This window comes from Caenorhabditis elegans, chromosome III (genome assembly GCF_000002985.6).
Source record: "Caenorhabditis elegans chromosome III".
NCBI lineage: Eukaryota > Metazoa > Nematoda > Chromadorea > Rhabditida > Rhabditidae > Caenorhabditis > Caenorhabditis elegans.
In genome coordinates, this window is record NC_003281.10 from 1,880,934 (window position 1) to 1,900,764 (window position 19,831).

Here is a 19,831-nt window from a genome sequence, read left to right on the forward strand (position 1 = left end):
TTTTTTGATATCTCTAATCACCGCTGAGACAGCGCGTCTCTCTCTCTCTCTCTCTCTCTCTCTCTCTCTCTCTCTCTCTCTCTCTCTCTCTCTCTCTCTCTCTCTCTCTCTCTCTCTCTCTCTCTCTCTCTCTCTCTCTCTCTCTCTCTCTCTCTCTCTCTCTCTCTCTCTCTCTCTCTCTCTCTTTCTCTCTCTCTCTCTCTCTCTCTCTCTCTCATAACAACACCAGGTCTCAATATTTATTCCTCAAATAAGATCAATTTGTATTTTTATTCATTTATTTTCTTTAGTCATCCTCTCGGATACCGTTGATTCCACAGTCGAAGCATCCAGTTCAATATCGTCGTAATCCGAGCCCACACCGAACACCTCATTCGCCGACGGATCGTACCACACAGAATTTCTAGTTTACCTATTTTCGAGACTATCGATTTTTTAAAATAAAAATCAATAGTTTACATTTTTCGGGTTTTTAAATGTTTTCGGAAAATCGAATAGTCGATTCACGTTTTCCAGTTTCCAAGAAGCCGAAAGTGACGGAAAATCATAATTTTGTTGAACTAGGCCTGAGCCTAAACGTAGACCTAAACCTAAGCCTTAGCCTAAGCCTAAGCCTCAGCAAAAGCCTAAGGCTTAGCCTAAACCTAAGCCTTAGCCGAAACATAAGCCTATGCCTAAGCATAAGTCTAAGCCTAAGCCTAAGTCTATCTCTAAACCTATGCCTACGAACAAGCCTAGGCCGAAGCCTAAGCCTAAGTCTAGGCCTAAGCGCAGGCCTATGCCTAAGCCTAACCGTAACCCTAAGTGTATGCCTGAGCCTAACCCTAAGTCTAAGTCCAGGCCTAAACTTAAGCATGAGCCTAAGAATAAGCCTAAGCCCAAGCCCAAACCTGAGCCTAAGCCCAAGCTTAAACCTAAGCCTAAGCCTAAGCGTAAGCCTATGCCTAAGCCTAAGCAAAAGCATAAGCCAAAGCTTACGGCTGAGCCTAACCTTAAGCCTAAATGGTATGCAAAAAGAAAAAAGTGGATTCAACATACCGGTGGGATCGATGGCTCCCTGGGGATAAAGATTGGGAATCTGACTTTAAAATGTTTCAAATCAGTCTCTCGTCGGTGAATCTCCTGAAAATTTCCAGCAGATGATTTTTGCAATTTTTGAAAAAAGGAATAGTCGGTAAACTTCTTATAGCTAGATTTCCAATTTTCCAAAAAGCAGAATATTCAAGTTATCGATTTTACAAAAAAAATGTATCATGGAAAATTGGAAAATATCAAATATCAAAGAATCAATTATTTATATTAAGTATAGAAGTTTTCGACTCACATCATTTTTTCTCTTCATTGCATCAACAGTATCCCATACTTCCTGAGTCGCTACTTCCCTCCCACGTCGCACCAATTTCTTTCTTCTTTTTGCCTTATCTCTCTCTTCCTCTTTGCTCTCTCTGCTCTTTGCTCTTTGTTCTTTGCTCTTCGTTACCCTTTTCTTCCTTTTATGTCGCTTCTCAGGATTTCCGGCTGAAATTATGTTTTTGAGTAAATTTTTTGAATTCTGATTTTTAATAAGCTGTAAAAAATTTTTTTAAAAATCTTTATTTATTAAGTACCAGCAATATCATTCGGGACCTCCAACGGTTTGCAATCAACGACGGGTGTTTGATTGGATTGTTCCAATGGCTTCTCAATTTTACTCGCAGTATTTCCAGTCTCGGGCTTATCCGGCATTCTAGCAGTCTTCTCAACACTTTTCACAACCTTCTTTTTGTCAGCATCCTTATCAATTTTCTTAATGTCCTTTTTCTTCTTCTTATCACCTCCCTTCGATACTGAAACAAAATAAATTGGTAATTTACTTTAAAAATCAACTATTGTATTTTTTATTTTCTCAGAAATCGATAATCGATAATTTACTTTTTCAAATTTTTAGAAAATCGATGAAGGTGAATTATCGATTTTTTAGATTTCAGTTTTCTACAATTTTCGAAAAAAATACCGATTTTTTTTTGAAAAATCAAGCTGAGAATCCAATAAATTTTTTATCGATTATCGATTTCTTTTTCAAAATTAGAAAAGTACCACGACATACCTTTCGATCCTGAACTACCGTCCTTCCAATTCTTTCCGAACTTTTTGTAGACAAAGTATCCACCGATTCCACCACCAACCACGACAACGACACCGATTGCACAACCAGCAATAATACTGAAAATCAAAATAAAAATTTTTGTAGAGCCTGCCTACCCGCCTGCCTTTATGCCTGAAAAGCCTACAAGCTTTAAAGCGACACCTCATTGCCTAAATCTGCCCGTGCCTGCCGGAAATCGATACCTACACGCCTGATAAAAGCGCCTACAAGCCTGAAATAGCCGCCAGCCTGTCTGAAAACACCGCCTGTGTGCCTAATTATAGCTTCATATTTGGTTACCTACGTACCTACGTACCTACCTACATACCTACCTACCTACCTATCTGACAGGGATATTTTCCAGAGCTGCCTATATCCCTTATTATTGCCTACCTACCTGGCTCTATGCCTGAACTATGCATGTCTAACAGGTACCTCATAGCACCCATTTGCGTGCCTGCCTACTTACCTAGCCGTCTGCATGCCTAAAATATGCCTAAAAGGGACGCCTATTGCATGCCTGCCTGAAAATTGCCTTCCCGCCTGACTTACCCTATTGGAGCACCACCTTCCTCCTCCTTCTTTGCTCCTCCGCCAGCTCCAGCTTTTCCAGGTTCATTCTTAGCTCCAGCTTTTCCAGGTCCATTCTTAGCTCCGCTTTTCCCACCACTATTTCCAGCTTTTCCACCTTCAGCCAATTTCTTGCCGTAAGCCACGAAAAATGCGTCCAGCTCCTTTAATGTACCCTTTCCAGCCGCGGCCACATCCTTGGAAAATCTCGAAAATTCCAAACCCATCTCATCCAAATCCTTGAGATAAATGAGCAAGCTACTGAACTTTGCAGTTGGCAGAAGACGATCAAGCTTGGTCACCGAAGCAATTGTGGACAGAAGATCAGCACTGATACCCTCCACACTTTGAGCCTGATCGAAAAAATTCGAATATCCAGCGAGTGTAACCGAAGTGATTGGCTTCACCTTCCCCTTGAATGTGTCCAGAGATGATATCATCGTCTCAACCTCTGCAGTAGTCCGACTCAGATCTGCAATTCTCTTCTGATCCTCCACATCAAGCTTGGAGCTAAAGATAACTGTGTTCACCAAATTGTCGATAATACGCAGCGAATGAGGATTTAATCTTTTATGTTCCACTATAGCCATTTGCATGTTAGAGACACTACGAGAAGCCGTCCCAATGACGCTGGATAATTTTCCAATCTCACTAAGAGTTGAAAAAGCATCTGACTCCACACTCTGAGTCCCCTTCATCCCCGCAATCACCACTTTCAGACTTTTCAGCTTCTTTTGAACATCTGGCAAACGCTTGATGACATCAGACAACTCACTTTTTGAGTAGACACGGAAATCTCGGATAGCGGAGATTGCTGGCTTGAACAGCTCGATTCCCTGGATATTCTTAAGTCCACTGGTAAATTTGAAAATCGCTGGCAAGCTCTGTTTGAAAGTATTAAAACTATTGAACTTTGTAGAAATCTTTTCTGCAGAACTAGCTATCTCGACGTTTCCAAGAATTTTCAAATCACCTTCCAACGGAGAAATAATTTCAGAGACAGCTTCAAAGTCCTTAGAGTCTTGAAAAGCTTTCAGTGATGCCGTAATTTCATCTGGCCTGTTCAGAATAACAATCGCAAGCATCCTTCCAAGCATTTCCACAACTTTAGCCGTTCCCAATTTAGCTGACATCGTGACGACTCTTCCAAGAGCACTCAATTGAGAAGACATCTTTTGCATACTGCCAAAGAGATCATCCAGGTTCGAATCAGTAACTGGCACGGTTTTGTCAAGCTCTGCCGATAGTTGCATGCCTTAAAAACGCCAACTAATGGTTGAATCATTGTGGCCATTCCGATCGCTTTCTCAAATTTTGTTCCAATGTGAACTATTTCGTTATATCCATCAGAGGAAGCCGATCCAATCGCCACACTGACTTTCTTAAACTCTTCTGTAACGTTTCTCAATGGCTTGATCGCTTTCAACAGAGCATCTGCTTGTCGAGATACCACTTTCTTCACCCAATCATCCTTCAAGTCAGCAAAAACACTATCCACATAGGAAAAATGCCATTTGGAAATCCGGATGTATATTTCAGAGCTCTTGATCCACTAACATGATGTTGTGCAACAAACATTTGATTCAAAGCATTCAACGTAGATGTATTGACACTCGTCCCCACGCTTTGAATTTTTGAAACATATTCATCAAGCTTGGGTACTAGTGAAGGATCAACAGTTCCATGACTAGTCGAATGAACAAGAACGATTTTCTCGATTTTCTGGAAAGCTACAAGTTCGGGGAGAACACTATCGAGGGTCTTGAGCGAAGCATCGGTTGTGTACTTTTCTACATCTTTGAAATTTAATTTTTGCATTGCTCTAATGGATGCTTTCAAAATGTCAAATGCTTTTTCAATAGTATCCTGGTCTTTATGCTTCTTCAGAAGAGTCATTGCATTCAAATAACCATTGAACTCGTCGATGGGTGTCTTCAATGCTCCCCAAAGCTCCGCCTTTGTCCCTTTCAGCTCTTTAACCTTCTTCAGATACTCCGTGCTATCCGGAACCACTGGAGATGCATCAATCCCTTTAGTCAGTTCCCACACCTCAGAGAGCATCAAAAGTCGATTCTCAACCTTCTTCACCGCATCATCCGCTTGCAACGAATCAATCAAACCATTGAATCCGTCAGCCAAGCTTTTCACATCATTCACCGATAGTCCGATAATCTGGCTAGGAGTAGTATCTCCAAGATTGAGCATATCCGAGATGAACTCATCCGCAGGGATCTTTCCAGACGAGAATCCTTGTTGAAGGTAGATCCCATTGGTGACTCGAGCAATCATTTGCATTTGTTGGACAGAAGTGGCAAGTTCAGCTGAAAAGGTAACAACTTTAAATAGCTATCAGATTTCGCTTTACTTACCATCTGTAGCACGTTTGACACGAAGCTTGCGGGACGGGAAGAATGGAGGTTTGTTGTGAATTGGAGCATTTTGGTTGTTGGCTGAAATTTCATAGATTTTTAGAGTTACTGTTTTTACATCCACTATTTTACTGGAATAGCAAAATATTTTGACCATAACAAAATCGATAACCGATTTCTTAAAAATCATTGATGAACAATTTTTCAAAAAAATTCTCCATTCTTAAGCTCTATATAATTTTCTAGTCGGCCTATTTCAGAGTTGTTTGGAGCCAAATTCCGTTAATTTCTCTCAACTTGCTTACCATCACGTTTCACACGAATCTTATGCTGATAGAATGGAGATGTGTCGGTAGTTGGAGCACTTTGGACGGTACCTAAAATTCAATGTTAACATTCTGAGTAATACACGAATACAAAACTTGACAACACTTTTCGCTCATTTTTTCTTGAGTTCGACCTCTGCCATAGGGTCTTGAGCAGAGGTGAGCGGCGATTTTCAAACCCAATTACATTTTGTAAATTGAAAAAATTTCACTTGAAGAGAGAAAATTGTTCATTAAAATACATGTTTAGGTTCCTAAATCTACAAAAAAGTATCGAATTTATATTTCCGGCAATCGGCAATTTTGGCAATTTACCGGTTATCAACAATTTCGGCAATCGGCAATATCGGCAATTGCCGGTTTTGTGAATTTCCGGTAATCGGCAATTCCGGCAATTGCCGGTTTCCACCATTTCCGGCAATTTCAGCAAATGTTGAAATTGCCGAAAAATCGATTGCCGCGCACCTCTGGTCTTAAGCCAAGACCGTAGAGTTTAAAGCTCAAGGCAAAGAGCAATTCGTGTTGTCAATTTCCATTTTTTTCATTTAACTTACCCTGGTGGCTAGAAATGTTCAATTTTCCGAGGTTTTCAGTGGAAATTTCACCTGAAAATTGTATTTCTGTACTTCTGTAAGTCGGTTTGTCACCTACCTCGTTGGTAGTTTGCAATTACTCCACTAACAATTGTTATGAGTAGTATCGCATTTAACAACTCTGCAAAAATCAATATTTTCTGAATACTAAATGTCAAAAATAAATAAAAAATCGATTTCGCAAATCGATAAAGTTTGGAATTATCGATTTTTTATAGAAAAACCTTTTCATCATTTTTTGACAAAAACAATAAACCTCTGAAAAGTTTTCATGATCGATTTTTTAAAGTTTTTCTCAAAAATCGATAGTTTCCCGAAAAGTCAATAGATGTAAAAAAAAACTCACTCATTTTGCATGATGACAATCGAAGTTGAATCATTGCCAAGGACGAAAATCGATTGAATACTGATTGAATTTCAATCGATTACTGATTGAAAAAATCGGTAAGAGAAGGGAGGGGTGGGGTTCACGTTTTACAATATATTTTTTTTAATTTTTTTTTTTGAAAATCAATAGTTCAAAATTTATTGATTTTTCTCCAAAATGGAAATTACAACTTTGTTTGGAATTTACAACTTTGTTTGAAAATTTTCAACTTACGTTTGACCTTTCTTAAGTTTCCAAAAAATTCATTTCTCGAATGTTCCGCGTTGGAAATTTATTCAAAATGAGTGAGTTGTCAGCAAAATTGTGGAAAAAATCGATATTCAGAAATCTTTTAGAAATATTAATCTTTATGATATGGATGATTGGCTCGACAAATGGGCAGAATAATGGATGTGAGTGACATCGGAAAAACTATTGTATCGCAAATATGGAAAGAGCTAGAAAAAAGTTGTCTACTAACAAATTGTGGGAAATTAAATTTGCTACAATATATTAGTTGACAACTTTTTGATAGCGCTAATAATTACAGAGATACAGGCGTTTGAAGATTTGGCTTAGAGAGTTTCTTGGCTTTCAGCTCATGTATCTCCGAAACCAGAAGAGCTATGAAAAATTTGCCAACTAAGAATTTGTAGAAAATTTAATTTTCAACAAGTTGTTAGTTAACAACTTTTTGATAGCTCTTCTCATTTTAGAGATACATAAGTTTGAAGACCACAAGCTTCTGTAAGGTTCTCAAAGTTCCCGCAAATGCCGACTCAAAATTCGTCAAATTTACAGTCAATCTCTCCACAAACCTCCAGCAACTCCGCCTGATCTCCCGCATTGCCAATGGAATCTCTCTCCATCAACGGGTCTTTACAATGACTACGGACCAACTGATCTCTGATCTCATAGGCGTTGATCCCTTGAAATTGGCTGAAATCGATAAGGATCAGGTGAAGGTGGTAGCGGAGAATTTGAATAAGCTCGATCAAATTCCAAGAGACGAAGCAAATGAAGACCGACTCTGGGATCTTGGTTGGATGGCGGAGGAGGCCAAGTTCTCTCCCGAAACCTCACTGGATCTTTCAAAAAAAGATCTGTACCTGAAAGCTGTCAATTCTATAATCAATATGAAGGATCAGTGGAGAAAAGTAAAGACGTTCGCAGAAACCCTAGACCTGTCACTGGATCTCTACCCCTGCTTCGATATCTCCCGGAGCACGGTGCTTAGAGACATTAACGCGACTTTCCCCCACCTGCAAAGCGTAGATAATATCCAGCATCTGTACCCAACGGGGCCTTCTGATTGGTCAAAAGTAAAGTCAAAGCTGGAGCAGTTAGAGTACACTAGAAACCTCAGCAGGGTGCTACCGGCCCTTCAAGTGTCTTCCGCAAGACCCCCACGACCTCTTGAACACAAAGACCTGAAGAGCAGATGGATAAAAAATGTCGTCAAAGGACAGGCTCACAGGCTTGAGAAGGCCTTGGCTTCTCTGGAAAAAGTGTCCTGGCAGGTTTCTAGTCTGTTGGGGCTTCCGGCAATCCAGAACCTTCCCCGGTTCAATTCCAATGCCCAAATCCTATTAGGGCTAAACTCCTTAACCCCGCTGATCTCCAACATTGGCAAAATCCAAGTTGACTTAACTTTCACCAAGCATGAAGGCCTTCATAGACATTTCATAGACGTTTTGCTCGACATGGAGAAGCTCGCAGATATGATAGACGCGCTACAAAAAGCCATGGAGTTCTGGGATTCCAAGAGGTTTTTTGGGAATCAGGATCAGATCACTTCACACCCACCTGACCTAAAAATTCTCACTACGGAATCTATCGACTCAGTTGCAGAACGTATTATAAAGTACTTTCCCTCTTTCGAACAGTTTACAGGGGAAATGCCCAAGTTTCTGAAAATCGTGGCTTCACTGAAGAAAATCAATGGAATAGAAATGGTCTCGCCTGCCTTAAAAGCTTTCAAGTTCCTTAGAATCAGAGATGCTTTGGATATTGATCTCATCCGGATTCAGGATGCCATGAAGAATCTGGAGCAAGAGATACTGGCGGTTCGAGGGATAACTGATGAGTTCTCAGGACTTCCGGACATCTCGAAACACTCTAAGATCCTCGATGAAACTGTAGATTGGCTTGGTTATCTTCTAGAGACTAACCTGACTGAATTGGGAGCTTCCTCGGAGCTTCAGCAAAAGATCTCAGACTTCAGGAAACAAGGTGGAATCACCTCAACACGACTTGTAGACTATGTTCCGATATTTGCACAAGCAAATTTGCCGAACTTGCCGAATTCGCCGTGCTCGGCAAATATTGGAAAAAGAGATTTGCGGAATTTGCCGAACTCGGCAAATTTTGAGATTTGCCGCACACCCCTGGTCCACACTTCTTGCTAAAACTCATGTATCTCTGAAACAAAAAGAGATATCAAAAAGTTGTTAACTATTAAATTGTAGAAAATTAAATTTACACTTGACAACTTTTTGATAGCTCTGTAAGGTATAGAGATACAGGGGCTTGAACATGGCGAGGCTTGTAGGAGGTCTCCGTGCCTAAAACTGTTTTACCTCAAAAACGGTAAAACTGGAAAAACCCTTGCCAACTATTTAAATGTAGCAAATTTAATTTTTAAGAACCAGACCCATGGGATGAGGAAGTGGACGATTTAGCGAGTTTGAGGCTCACAATCAGTAAAGATCAAATGCATTTTGGTACGGAGCATTTATTGGATATGGAACTAGTGTCAGTCGAGAAAAGTACGAAAAGTCAAGGTAAGTTAGGAGGTCACTGAAAACTGCTATAACTCAGAAACTGAAGGAGCTAGAAAAAAGTTGCCAACTAGCAAAATGTTTGAAATTTAATTTTCAACAATTTATTACTTTACAACTTTTTTGTAGCGTTCACCGTAAAAAAGCTATGAGGCTCCAAACATTTTTAACTTTTTAAAAAAATTTTTTACATATACCCCAAATTTCATATATCCAACCAGCAGCGAAATCTACAAAAAATACAAAATATACACCAAAATCTTCTGGGAAAAGTCAAAAATTAAAGAAATCAAAGGTTGAAGCCAATAAAATCGATAAAATGGCAGGCGAGTTAGAGGATAACTACTCAAAAACTAAAGCAGCTAGAAACAATTTTCAACTTTTGTAATTTTACTCCAAATTACAGATATTGATATTAAATCTCCAAAACTCCAGAAAAATGCTGAAAATCAAGAAGAAAAATTGAAAAAAGCAAAGGAAATATTGGCAAAACATCAGGTTTTAACCAAAATGGCGTTGCGGCGGACCAATAAAAAATCTAGTGAGTCGGGGACTAGAAACTGTTTTAACTCAAAAATGAAAGGAGCTAGAAAAAAGTTTTCAACTGAAAAGAAATATTGTACAAAATTTAATTTTCTAGAATTTGTTAGTTGAAAACTTTTTTGTAGCTTCTGCTTGAAAAAAGTTAAAGCCGCCCAATTTCCAGAAAAGCTTCACAAGTCGACTGATCAATAGACGCTCCTAGATGTGCTCAATAACTTGCTCTTTTTCGTTTTTTTTTTCGTAAATTTTACATGTTTAATTTTCAATAAATTCGCCTTTTTATTGTAAAAGCCAAAAGTTTTGCTTTGAGCCCATGTAACTTGGCTCCGGTGAAAGTTAGAAAAAAGTTGTCAACTAAAAACTTGTTTCAAATTTAATTTTCTACAATTTGTTAGTAAACCACGTTTTTAAAATGTTACCCTGTTCCAAGTTACAGCGATTTTTCGCTGGAGAGAAGGCCAGATAAATAGAAGAAAAGTTGTCAACGAACAAAAGTTAGAAAATTCAATTTTAAACAGTTTGCTTGTTGACAAATAAAATATTGGCTTTGGGAAAGGTAAATTTATCTGCCTCCCGCTGAGCTTCAAATTTTCAAGTGGCAAAACTAGAAAAAATTGTGACCTTAACAAATTGTTCAATTGGCAATTTCTCTTTGAAAAACCAATTAATTTTCAGAATCGAATTTGTCGTAAAACAGTTTTTTTTACTAAAATTTCAATGTGCTCATTTTTTTGTTTGTTGTATTTCTTTAATAAAATGACAATTTAAAAAACATCTAGACACAATCATTCATTCTTAATCAAACCTTATAGGCATATGACTCAGAACCGTTTTTCTTGAGCTCCTTCTTTTCGTAGCAATTTTTCGATTTTTCCTTGCTCTCCTTTTCTTTTTTCTTGTTCTTCTCGACGTTCTGAAAAATTGAAATTGTTTGAATTTTTGGTTTGGAACAACTAGTTAGTTGATAACTTTTTAATATAACTGACATGAGTGCGGCTCAAACGAAAAGGTTTCACACTTCAAGCTTTTGTAGTTCTAAAACTAAAAGAGCTACTGAAAACTTGGGGGGAAATTAAATTTACTACAATTTATCAGTTGACAACTTTTTGCTAGCAATCACAGTTTTAAAGATACATGTGTTTGAAGTTTTGAGTTTCCCTATACTTTTCCCTATACTTTAAGCCTCTGTATCTCCAAGACTAGAAAAGCTACCAAAAAACTTTTAAATAGCAAAATGTTTATCGTAAAATTGTCTACAATTCAGCAGGTAGCAACTTTTCGATAGCTCTCTTGGTTTCGAAGATACAGGAAAAAACACTTGAAAACTTTACCCTCTTGTCCTCCTTCTTCTCACAAGCTTCAGCCTCTCCACTCTCTGTCTTGACCACCTTGCAATTCTTTTCAACAGACTTTTTGTTTTCCACTTTCACTAATTCAGAGCTCGGCGTTTTCTTATAGACACGATTTCCGGCTCGAGGTCTGACCTGAAATTTTTCTTAAATTTCAGTTTTTTCGGATTTTTTTCGAAGAAAAATAGAGAATTTTTACTGTGTAATTTGAATTGTTTGTTGATTTCTACACCAGACCGCTTGGACAACTTGCCGAATAATCGATATTTTTACGGAAAATCGATAATTTCTCGGAAAATCGATAATTCCTCAGAAAAACGAAAATTGCTCGGAAAATCGATAATTCCTCAAAAAATCGATAATTTCTCAGAAAATCGAAAATTGCTCGGAAAATCGATAACTCGTCGGAAATCGATAATTCGTCGGAAAATCGATAATTCGTCGAAAAATCGATATTTTAACGGAAAGTCGATAATTCGTCGGAAAATCGATTATTCGTCGGAAAATCGATAATTCTTCGAAAAATCGATAATTCGTCGGAAAATCGATAATTTCTCGGAAAATCGATAATTTCTCAGAAAATCGAAAATTGCTCGGAAAATCGATAATTTCTCAGAAAATCGAAAATTCGTCGGAAAATCGATATTTTAACGGAAAGTCGATAATTCGTCGGAAAATCGATTATTCGTCGGAAAATCGATAATTCTTCGAAAAATCGATAATTCGTCGGAAAATCGATAATTTCTCGGAAAATCGATAATTTCTCAGAAAATCGAAAATTGCTCGGAAAATCGATAATTTCTCAGAAAATCGATAATTCGTCGGAAAATCGATAATTCGTCAATAAAAATCGATAATAGGTCGGAAAATCGATAATTTCTCGGAAAATCGATAATTTCTCAGAAAATCGAAAATTGCTCGGAAAATCGATAATTTCTCAGAAAATCGATAATTCGTCGGAAAATCGATAATTCGTCAATAAAAATCGATAATAGGTCGGAAAATCGATAATTTCTCGGAAAATCGATAATTTCTCAGAAAATCGAAAATTGCTCGGAAAATCGATAATTTCTCAGAAAATCGATAATTCGTCAGAAAATCGATAATTCGTCAATAAAAATCGAGAATAGGTCGGAAAATCGATAATTCTTCAAAAAATCAACAATTCGTCCAAAAATCTATAATTTACGATAAAGTGACCAAGCGCTGCAATTTTGAAAAAAAAAGTTACATTATAGTGAAATTCGAGTTCTCCGCTCGGATTTTTTTAAATTTATTGATTTTTCTGATAATCGATATTCGATGAAAAATAAATCTTTAAAACTAACACCAATTCGTCTCCTGTGATTTTCCACAATTCGTATCTGCTCGGCCGGGGGAATTGTCGAAACTTCGTCAGTATCCGTCGAGGGAGGTGTGTGCTCTTCGAGAAAAATTTCCTTTTTCTTCCTTGGAGGTGCTGCTCGCGGAGCCACTTTTAGAGTTTTCTGGGGAGCTGGAGGCTTTGCAGGTGTCGCTGGAGGTGGTTTTCGGACCTTTTTCAGGTTACACGTTGAAAGGGCTAATGTTGCAGCCGCGAATCCAGTAATTATAAAGTAACCTGAAAAATTGAGGGGGTTTTAATATGAAATTTGGATTATTTGCTCTTTTTACCCCTAAAAAATTATCGATTTTTATTACTGTCTATGCAAAATTTGAAATTTCCGAAACATTTTGGAAAAATTATCGATTTTTGAAAAAATCGAAAAAAGAATCGATAATTTTTGGTTTAAATAGATTTTATTGATTTTTGAGATTAATATTGTAAAATTCTTAATCGCCGCAATTTTTCAAATTCGTCGAAAAATCTATAAGCCATCAAAAATCGAAAAAGAACTCACCAATCATCGGAGATTTGTTAACTTTTCAATTTCTAATCGAACGATTCGTTTTAAAACTGCGAAATAATTGGAAAAATCAATCAATAGTAGGCTCAATGACCTTTCTGATAATTTTTTGTCATCAAAATTTTATTTTGAAAAGGAAGTTGAGAAAAAAAGAAAACAAATTCCACGCAAAAATCGATAATTCCTATCAATCGATAAATTACAAATATTTAATCATTTCTCAATTTATCGATTAATTTTTTGTCACGAAAAGTAAAATCATGTCAGATAGCAAGAAGAAGTCAGAGTGAGTATTGATTTTTTGAATAAACGATGCTCCGATGTTCCGCTTCGTGGTTTCAAAATTATTCTCGGAAGTTTTCATGTCGATTTTCGAACTCGCCGCTATTTTTTACGTCGGGCGCACAATTTTCATAGCTCTAACTCAAAATTGCGTAAGATCCGGTGTTCTCGGGTACGGTAGTCGGTGTTTGCGTACTTTTGGCGCTACCGTACCCCTTAAATTTCCAAATTGCGATAGAAACTTCAGAAAAATTGTATCTAGAGTGAAAATTAACGCAGAATTCGAATTTGACATTGAATTTTCTTGAAAATCGAATTTTTTCAAAAATTTCGGAAAAACATTGCATTTTTTTTCGAAAATGAATTTTAATTTTTTCCAGAGAAAAGAATCGTCAGTGTGACGACTCCAATGTCAACGACACTATTTTAATTGCATTTAGCAATTATTCGGAGGTATACGAGTGGCGGACGTCTGCCGGGAACAATGAAAAACTGCCAGAATCCTCAACTTCGTCGGATTCCGATTCGGATTCTGACAAGAAAAATGTGGAGAACGTGGTAAAATTGAAAAAGGAAATGCCATTGAGAAAAGCCAGAGATCCTGCTAATCGGACACCGCTGAAAGGTACGAAATTCTGGAAAATTTTGGAATTTCTGGACAAATTTTTAATTCTCGTAGTTTTTCATTGTCAAATTCGAGTTCTCTGCAAAATGTTACCCTTGGTACTTTTTTCCTGAGCTCCTAGCTCCAAATTTAAATTTCCAGGGGTACGGTAGCGCCAATAGTACGCAAACACCGAGGAACCTACGACAAAATGCACAATTTTCTTAAATTTGATGGTAGAGCTCTGAAAAACGGAGTTTCGGGGTAAAAAATGACGGGGATTTCGAATTTCGCATTGAAAATTCAAAAAATTTAACAATTGCGCTCGAAATTCAAGTTTTTCAGAACAAACATTTGTTCATTCGGAAATTTCAACTGAAAACTTTAATTCTTTATAGAATTTCACTTCACAACTTTTTTTTCCGGCTTTCAGCTCAAAATTTGAAATTCCAGGTGTACGGTAGCGCAAAAAGTACGCAAGCACCGACTACAGTACCTCAAAGCACACTATTTGACGCAATATTGCAGAAAACTTCAAAAAACTGGCTCTTGAGGGTAGAAATTGACGTAGAACTCGAATTTCATCATTAAAACATGTAAAAAAAATTTTAAGCAGTGAAAATTTTCCAGACGCCAAAAATATCTGTCTTTCCTTCGGAGGATGCGGATTTCTTGGAAGTTATCAGTTCGGAGCGGCAAAAATGATTTTCGATCACGGGAAGAAGCTTATGAAGCGTGTTGAGAGGTATTCTGGGTGCTCTTCGGGAAGTCTGGTGGCGGCTATGTTCATTTTCAACCCGGAAAAGTTAGTTTTTTTGGTTTCTTTCAGAAAAACGGTTAGTTTTTGCTGCTTTTCAGTACAAAATTCATGTTCAGAAGGGTCGATTACCCCTATTCAGTCTGTTTTTGCTAAATTTTAGAAATCTGTGCATTTTGTCGTAAGCTCTTTGGTGTTTGCGTACTTTTGAGGCTACAGTACCCATCAAAACCCAAAATTAACGCTAGAAACCCGGAGAAAACAGATTTAGGCCAGAAAAAAACGGAGATTTCAAATTTTGCTATGAATTTTTTGAAAATTATTAGGAAAACCTTGAAATAACTGTGAAAATTGCAAAGTTGAATTTTTTTCGAAACTCGCAGATTTTTAACAGTTTTGAGTGTTAAATTGGAACTCACCGTTAAATTTTACCCTGGGTCTCCGAATTCCAAAGCTTTCGCGTCAAAAATAGAGTATCTGTGCATTTTGTCGTGTGCTCCGCGGTGTTTGCGTACTTTTGGGGCAACAGTACCCCCAGAAAATTTGAGATAATAGTTAGAAACTCAGAAAAATGTGATTCTAGGGTAAAAAATGATGGGGATTTCAAATTTTATGATGAAAAATTTTCAACAAGTACATGAAACCCGAAATTTTCATTTTCCATCTAAAAATTTCAAATTTTTGCCGCAAATGTTAACTTTCACGTTTTTTTTTGTATGAAATTTGAATTCTACGCTAATTTTCACTCCCGGAACCCTGTTTTCAGAGCTACACCACAAAATTTACAGGAATTGTGCATTTTGTCGTACAATCTGCGGTGTTTGCGTATTCTCGAGGCTACAGTACCCCAAAAACTTAAAATTTGAGCTGAAAGTCCCGATATAAACCCGCTGGGGTAAAATTAGACAACGAAATGGAAAATTACAATAAAAAATGTTCAAAACCTGATAGAAATTCTATACATTTCACTAAAAGTTGCGAAATCTTCAAAACCAGTCAATTTTTACCAATTTTTAGTACAAAATTTGAAATCCTCGTCATTTTTCACCCCTGGAACCCAATTTTCAGGGCTGAAACCTTGAAACGAAAGAAAATGTGCATTTCGTCGTAAGACGTTCGGTGTTTGCATACTTTTGAGGCTACAGTACTCTGAGAATTTCCAAATTTGAGCTAAAAGCTCAGAAAGAAATGTGCCAGGGGTAAAAATTAACGGAGAATTCGAATTTCGCAATAAAAAATGTTCAAAACCTGATAGAAATTCTATACATTTCACTAAAAGTTGCAAAATCCCCAAAACCAGTCAATTTTTACCAATTTTCAGTACAAAATTTGAAATCCCTGTAACTTTTATCCCGGGAACCCAATTTCCAAAGCTGATACCTCGAAAATAGAGAAAATGTGCATTTTGCAGTATGACGTTCGGTGTTTGCGTACTTTTGAGGCTACAGTACTCCGGGAATTTCACGCGAAATTCCACAAAACCAGTCAACTTTTACTAATTTTGTGGTACAAAATTTGAATTCCTCGTCATTTTCACCCCCGGAACCCGATTTTCAAAGCTAATACCTCGAAAATAGTGAAAATGTGCATTTTGTCGTAAGACGTTCGGTGTTTGCATACTTTTTAGGCTACAGTACTCTGAGAATTTCCAAATTTGAGCTAAAAACTCAGAAAAAAGTGTCCCAGGGGTGAAAAATAACGGAGAACTCGAATTTCGCAATGAAAATCTACAAAAATCAAAATAAAAAATTTCCAGAATATCCGAGGCGGTCGAGGAAATCTATAAAATGGCCGATGAGGTGAACGACAAAACGCTCGGCGCAATGTCTCCGGGATTCGTTATCAGTGATCGTTTGCGGAAAGTCGTCGAAAAATTCCTACCTGATGACGTGGCAAAGGCAAACGATCTGCTTTTTGTGTCGGTCACCAAGTTGAAGGTGCTGATTTTATCGATTTTTTCACGGAAAAATTCCGAAAATTCCCACTTTTAGACATGGAAAAACGAGCTGATCTCGAATTTCGAGTCGAAAATCGATTTGATCGATTGTCTGATGGCGAGCTGCTATCATCCAATGTACTCGTCGGGTTTGAACGGAAAAGCGCCGATTCTTCGGGGAGAGGTAACGTTTTTTTTTTAATTTCGAAGGAGTAAAAACTATGTGAAAATTCGAATTCAGCTCGTTAAGAGCTTTCAGAAGAGCCTGATATTGACTTTTGTGTTTTTTGGGCCCCGACACGAAAACCCCGGGTTACTGTAGTTTAAAGGCACATGGGCGAGTCGAAATTTTGAAATTTGAATTTCTCACACTCTGAGCTCTCATTTGACCCCCATATTGACTAGATTCCATCGATTTTGAAAGTTAATTGGGTCTCGCCGTGAAAACTACAGTAACCCCGGTCGGGTTTTCGTTGCGAGACCCTGGAAACTTTGAAATGGGAAAACTAACGAAAAATTCGAATTCAGCTCTACGAGAGCTTTCAAATGACCTCCATATTGACTAGGTTTCGATAATTTTGAAAAACAATTGGGTCCCACCGCGAAAACTACGGTAACCCCGGCGGGTTTTCGTGGCGAGACCCGAAAACGTTCAAAACTGTTGGAACCTAGCTATTAGGGGTTTATTTGAACACCAGTAAACCGCTGAGCTCGAAAATTACACTTAAAATCGGTTTATGCCCCTCCTGCGATTTTAAACTAAAGTAACCCTGCGAGTTTTCGTGGCGAGACCCAAAAAAATTGGAAATTAGTAAAAACTCATTTTATTGTCTAGAATAGACAAAATACAAGTTTTCAAACAAAAAGTTAGCAAAAAAGCTCAAAATTGAACAAAGTTGTCGATTTTCGAAATTTCTTCATCTAATTTTGGGTCCTGCCACGAAAACCCCGGGTTACTGTAGGCTTGCAACCTGGCAAACGGCTTAAACTATTTTTCTTGGTAAGAATAGATAAAACCCTATTTTTGAAGACAAAAAACCCTGAGAAATCTTGAAAATGAGCAAAGTTATCGATTTTCGAAACTTTTCGAATTTTTTTGAAATTTTTTAGAATTTATCGATTTTTCAGGGTTTTTCCTGGACAAGTTTATACTTTTTGAAAAGCTCTCGACAAGCTGAACTCAAATTTTAGGCTTAACACTCCCTAAACCCCTAACATTTCCAGGCATACATCGACGGTGGCTACTCGAACATGATTCCAGAGTTCCTTGACATGCGTACGGTCACAGTGTCTGCATTTGCCGGTGATGCGGACATTTGTCCCGTCGAGAAATCTGCATTGTTCAATGATTTTATGTTCGCATTCTTTAATCAGAATATGAAGGTGATTTTTTAAGGCAAATTTGAAAATTTTGGATATTTTCATTATTAAATTCGAATTCCTCGTCTAATTTCACCCTAGCAGCCTTTTATTCTGGGCCTCTAGCTCAAATTTGAAAAATCCCAGAGTACGGTAGCCTCAAAAGTACGCAAACACCGAGGCTCTCACGACAAAATGCAGAATTTCTGTAAATTCAGTGGCGGAGTTCTGAAAATAGGGTTCTGGGGGTGAAAAATGACGAGGAATTCGAATTTTGTACTAAAAATTAGTAAAATTTGACTGTTTTTGTGGAATTTTAAGGTTTCGAATTTTAGTGAAATTTGAAAAAATTTCGATCAGGTTTTTACTGTTTTCATTATTAAATTCGGATTCCCCGTCTATTTTTAGCCTATAGCCTTGTTTTCTAGGCTTTGAGCTCAAATTTAAAAATTCTATTATTTTATTTATTTATTTTTGGTCCCTGAGCCCTGAAAATTTATTTTTGGTCCCTGAGCCCTGAAAATAGGGTTCCGGGGGTGAAATTGTACGTAAAATTCGAATTTCACACAAAAAAAACCTGTGAAAATTAACATTTGTGGCAAAAATGTCAAATCTTCGAACGAAAAATGAAAACTTCGGGTTTCCGGTACTTTTTAATAAATTTTCAATCATCAAATTTGAAGTCTCCATCATTTTTTACCCTGGAATCACATTTTTCTGGGCTTCTAACTGCCTTTTCAAATTTTCTGGGGTACTGTAGCCACAAAAGTACGCAAACACAGAGAACTCCACGCAAAAATGCACAGATTTCTCATTTTTGCGTCCTAAGCTCTGAAAACAAGCTGCAGGGGGTGAAAAACGATGAGGAATTCGAATTTCGCGCTGAAATTTCTTGAAAAAAAGCGAAAAATCGCCAAAAATTGAATAATTTGTTTGTCGTTTCAGCTCACTCTGTCCAACATGAAACGCGTCACAAATGCACTTTTTCCGCCGACACGTGCCATTCTTCAGGAGTATTTCAATGCGGGAGCCCGTGATGCGGAGAAACTGTTGAAGGATTCCGGATTCTACGAATAAATTGAACTTTTCTGAGGAGAAAACTAGAGATTTTTGTGGAAAATCTAAAATTTTGTGTTAATTTTTGAATTCTCCGTTATTTTTTACTCCGAAAGTCCATTTTTCAGAGCTTTACCACGAAAATTGAGAAAGTTGTGCATTTTTGCGTGGAGTTCTCGGTGTTTGCGTACTTTTGACGCTACAGTACCCGGAGAAACTCAAATTTTGAGCTAGAAAGCGGGGAAAAAGAGTTTCTGAGCTGAAATTTTACGGAGAATTCGCATTTTCAGCTAAAATTCCCTTAATAACAAAAAATTTTATTCTGAAAAACTTGAATTTCGGGCGCAATTATTAATTTTCCAAAATTTTCAGTGTGAAATTCGAGTTCCCCGTCATTTTTTACCCCAAAACTCCATTTTTCAGAGCTTTACCACGTAAATTAAGGAATCTGTGCATTTTGTCGTGGGAGCCTCGGTGTTTGCGTACTTTTGGCGCTACCGTACCCCGGGAAATTCAAAATTCGAGCTAGAAGCGTGGGGAAAAGAGATTCTAGGCTAGAATTTCACGGAGAACTCGATTTTGAGCTTGAAATTCCCGTATTAACAAAGTTTTAATCTGAAAAACTTGAATTTCGGGCGCAATTATTAATTTTCCAAAATTTTCAGTGTGAAATTCGAGTTCCCCGTAATTTTTTACCCCAAAACTCAATTTGTCAGAGCCTAGCCACAAAAATTGAGGAAGTTGTGCATCTTTGCGTGGAGTTCTCGGTGTTTGCGTACTTTTGACGCTACAGTACCCGGAGAAACTCAAATTTTGAGCTAGAAGCCTGGGGAAAAGAGATTCTAGGCTAGAATTTCACGGAGAACTCGATTTTGAGCTCGAAACTTGCCGAAAACTAGCCGGAAAATCGATTTTCAGCAACAAAAAAA

General features: G+C 37.6%; 3 protein-coding genes, 1 non-coding gene and 1 pseudogene across 5 annotated transcripts; 2 read left to right on the forward strand and 3 right to left on the reverse strand.

Annotated features, from left to right (window-relative positions):
- Window positions 1–222: 222 nt before the first annotated feature.
- Window positions 223–6,371, reverse strand: B0524.4 (annotated as a pseudogene). Its single transcript has 11 exons — window positions 6,330–6,371; window positions 6,042–6,104; window positions 5,945–5,995; window positions 5,370–5,441; window positions 5,065–5,145; window positions 2,678–5,016; window positions 2,087–2,202; window positions 1,608–1,826; window positions 1,325–1,518; window positions 1,039–1,122; window positions 223–403 (listed from the first exon to the last, which is right to left on the reverse strand). Coding segments are annotated over exons 1-11 (3,442 nt in total).
- A 349-nt stretch (window positions 6,372–6,720) lies between these two features.
- Window positions 6,721–8,758, forward strand: B0524.3 (uncharacterized protein; the record flags this gene model as incomplete). Its single annotated transcript, NM_065071.5, has 2 exons — window positions 6,721–6,763; window positions 7,152–8,758. The coding sequence occupies 2 exons, from the start codon at window positions 6,721–6,723 to the stop codon at window positions 8,756–8,758; spliced, it is 1,650 nt and encodes a 549-aa protein (NP_497472.3).
- Window positions 6,803–6,885, reverse strand: B0524.9. Its single transcript, NR_052113.1, has one exon. It is a non-coding gene; the product is annotated as an Unclassified non-coding RNA B0524.9 (non-coding RNA).
- Window positions 8,759–10,449: 1,691 nt separating the features above from the next.
- Window positions 10,450–12,957, reverse strand: B0524.5 (uncharacterized protein). Its single transcript, NM_065072.3, has 4 exons — window positions 12,903–12,957; window positions 12,351–12,622; window positions 11,005–11,157; window positions 10,450–10,586 (listed from the first exon to the last, which is right to left on the reverse strand). Exons 1-4 carry the CDS (start codon window positions 12,907–12,909, stop codon window positions 10,473–10,475), a joined length of 546 nt encoding a protein of 181 aa, NP_497473.2. The 5' UTR covers window positions 12,910–12,957; the 3' UTR covers window positions 10,450–10,472.
- Window positions 12,958–13,123: 166 nt separating this feature from the next.
- On the forward strand, window positions 13,124–18,986 carry B0524.2 (PNPLA domain-containing protein). Its single transcript, NM_065073.5, has 7 exons — window positions 13,124–13,194; window positions 13,571–13,815; window positions 14,425–14,599; window positions 16,308–16,488; window positions 16,543–16,671; window positions 17,712–17,870; window positions 18,792–18,986. The coding sequence occupies exons 1-7, from the start codon at window positions 13,169–13,171 to the stop codon at window positions 18,921–18,923; spliced, it is 1,047 nt and encodes a 348-aa protein (NP_497474.3). The 5' UTR covers window positions 13,124–13,168; the 3' UTR covers window positions 18,924–18,986.
- Window positions 18,987–19,831: the final 845 nt, after the last annotated feature.

Bases quoted from the DNA above. Each gene is read 5' to 3' on its own strand.
- B0524.5 (NM_065072.3), bottom strand. The intron at 11,158-12,350 runs GTTAGTTTTAAA...GAAAAATTTCAG, and splicing joins ATCACAGGAGACGAATTGGT to GTCAGACCTCGAGCCGGAAA. The intron at 10,587-11,004 runs GTAAAGTTTTCA...TCAATTTTTCAG, and splicing joins AGAAGAAGGAGGACAAGAGG to AACGTCGAGAAGAACAAGAA.
- B0524.2 (NM_065073.5), top strand. From the start codon at position 13,169: ATGTCAGATAGCAAGAAGAAGTCAGA. The intron at 16,489-16,542 runs GTGCTGATTTTA...TCCCACTTTTAG, and splicing joins TGTCGGTCACCAAGTTGAAG to ACATGGAAAAACGAGCTGAT. The intron at 16,672-17,711 runs GTAACGTTTTTT...TAACATTTCCAG, and splicing joins CGCCGATTCTTCGGGGAGAG to GCATACATCGACGGTGGCTA.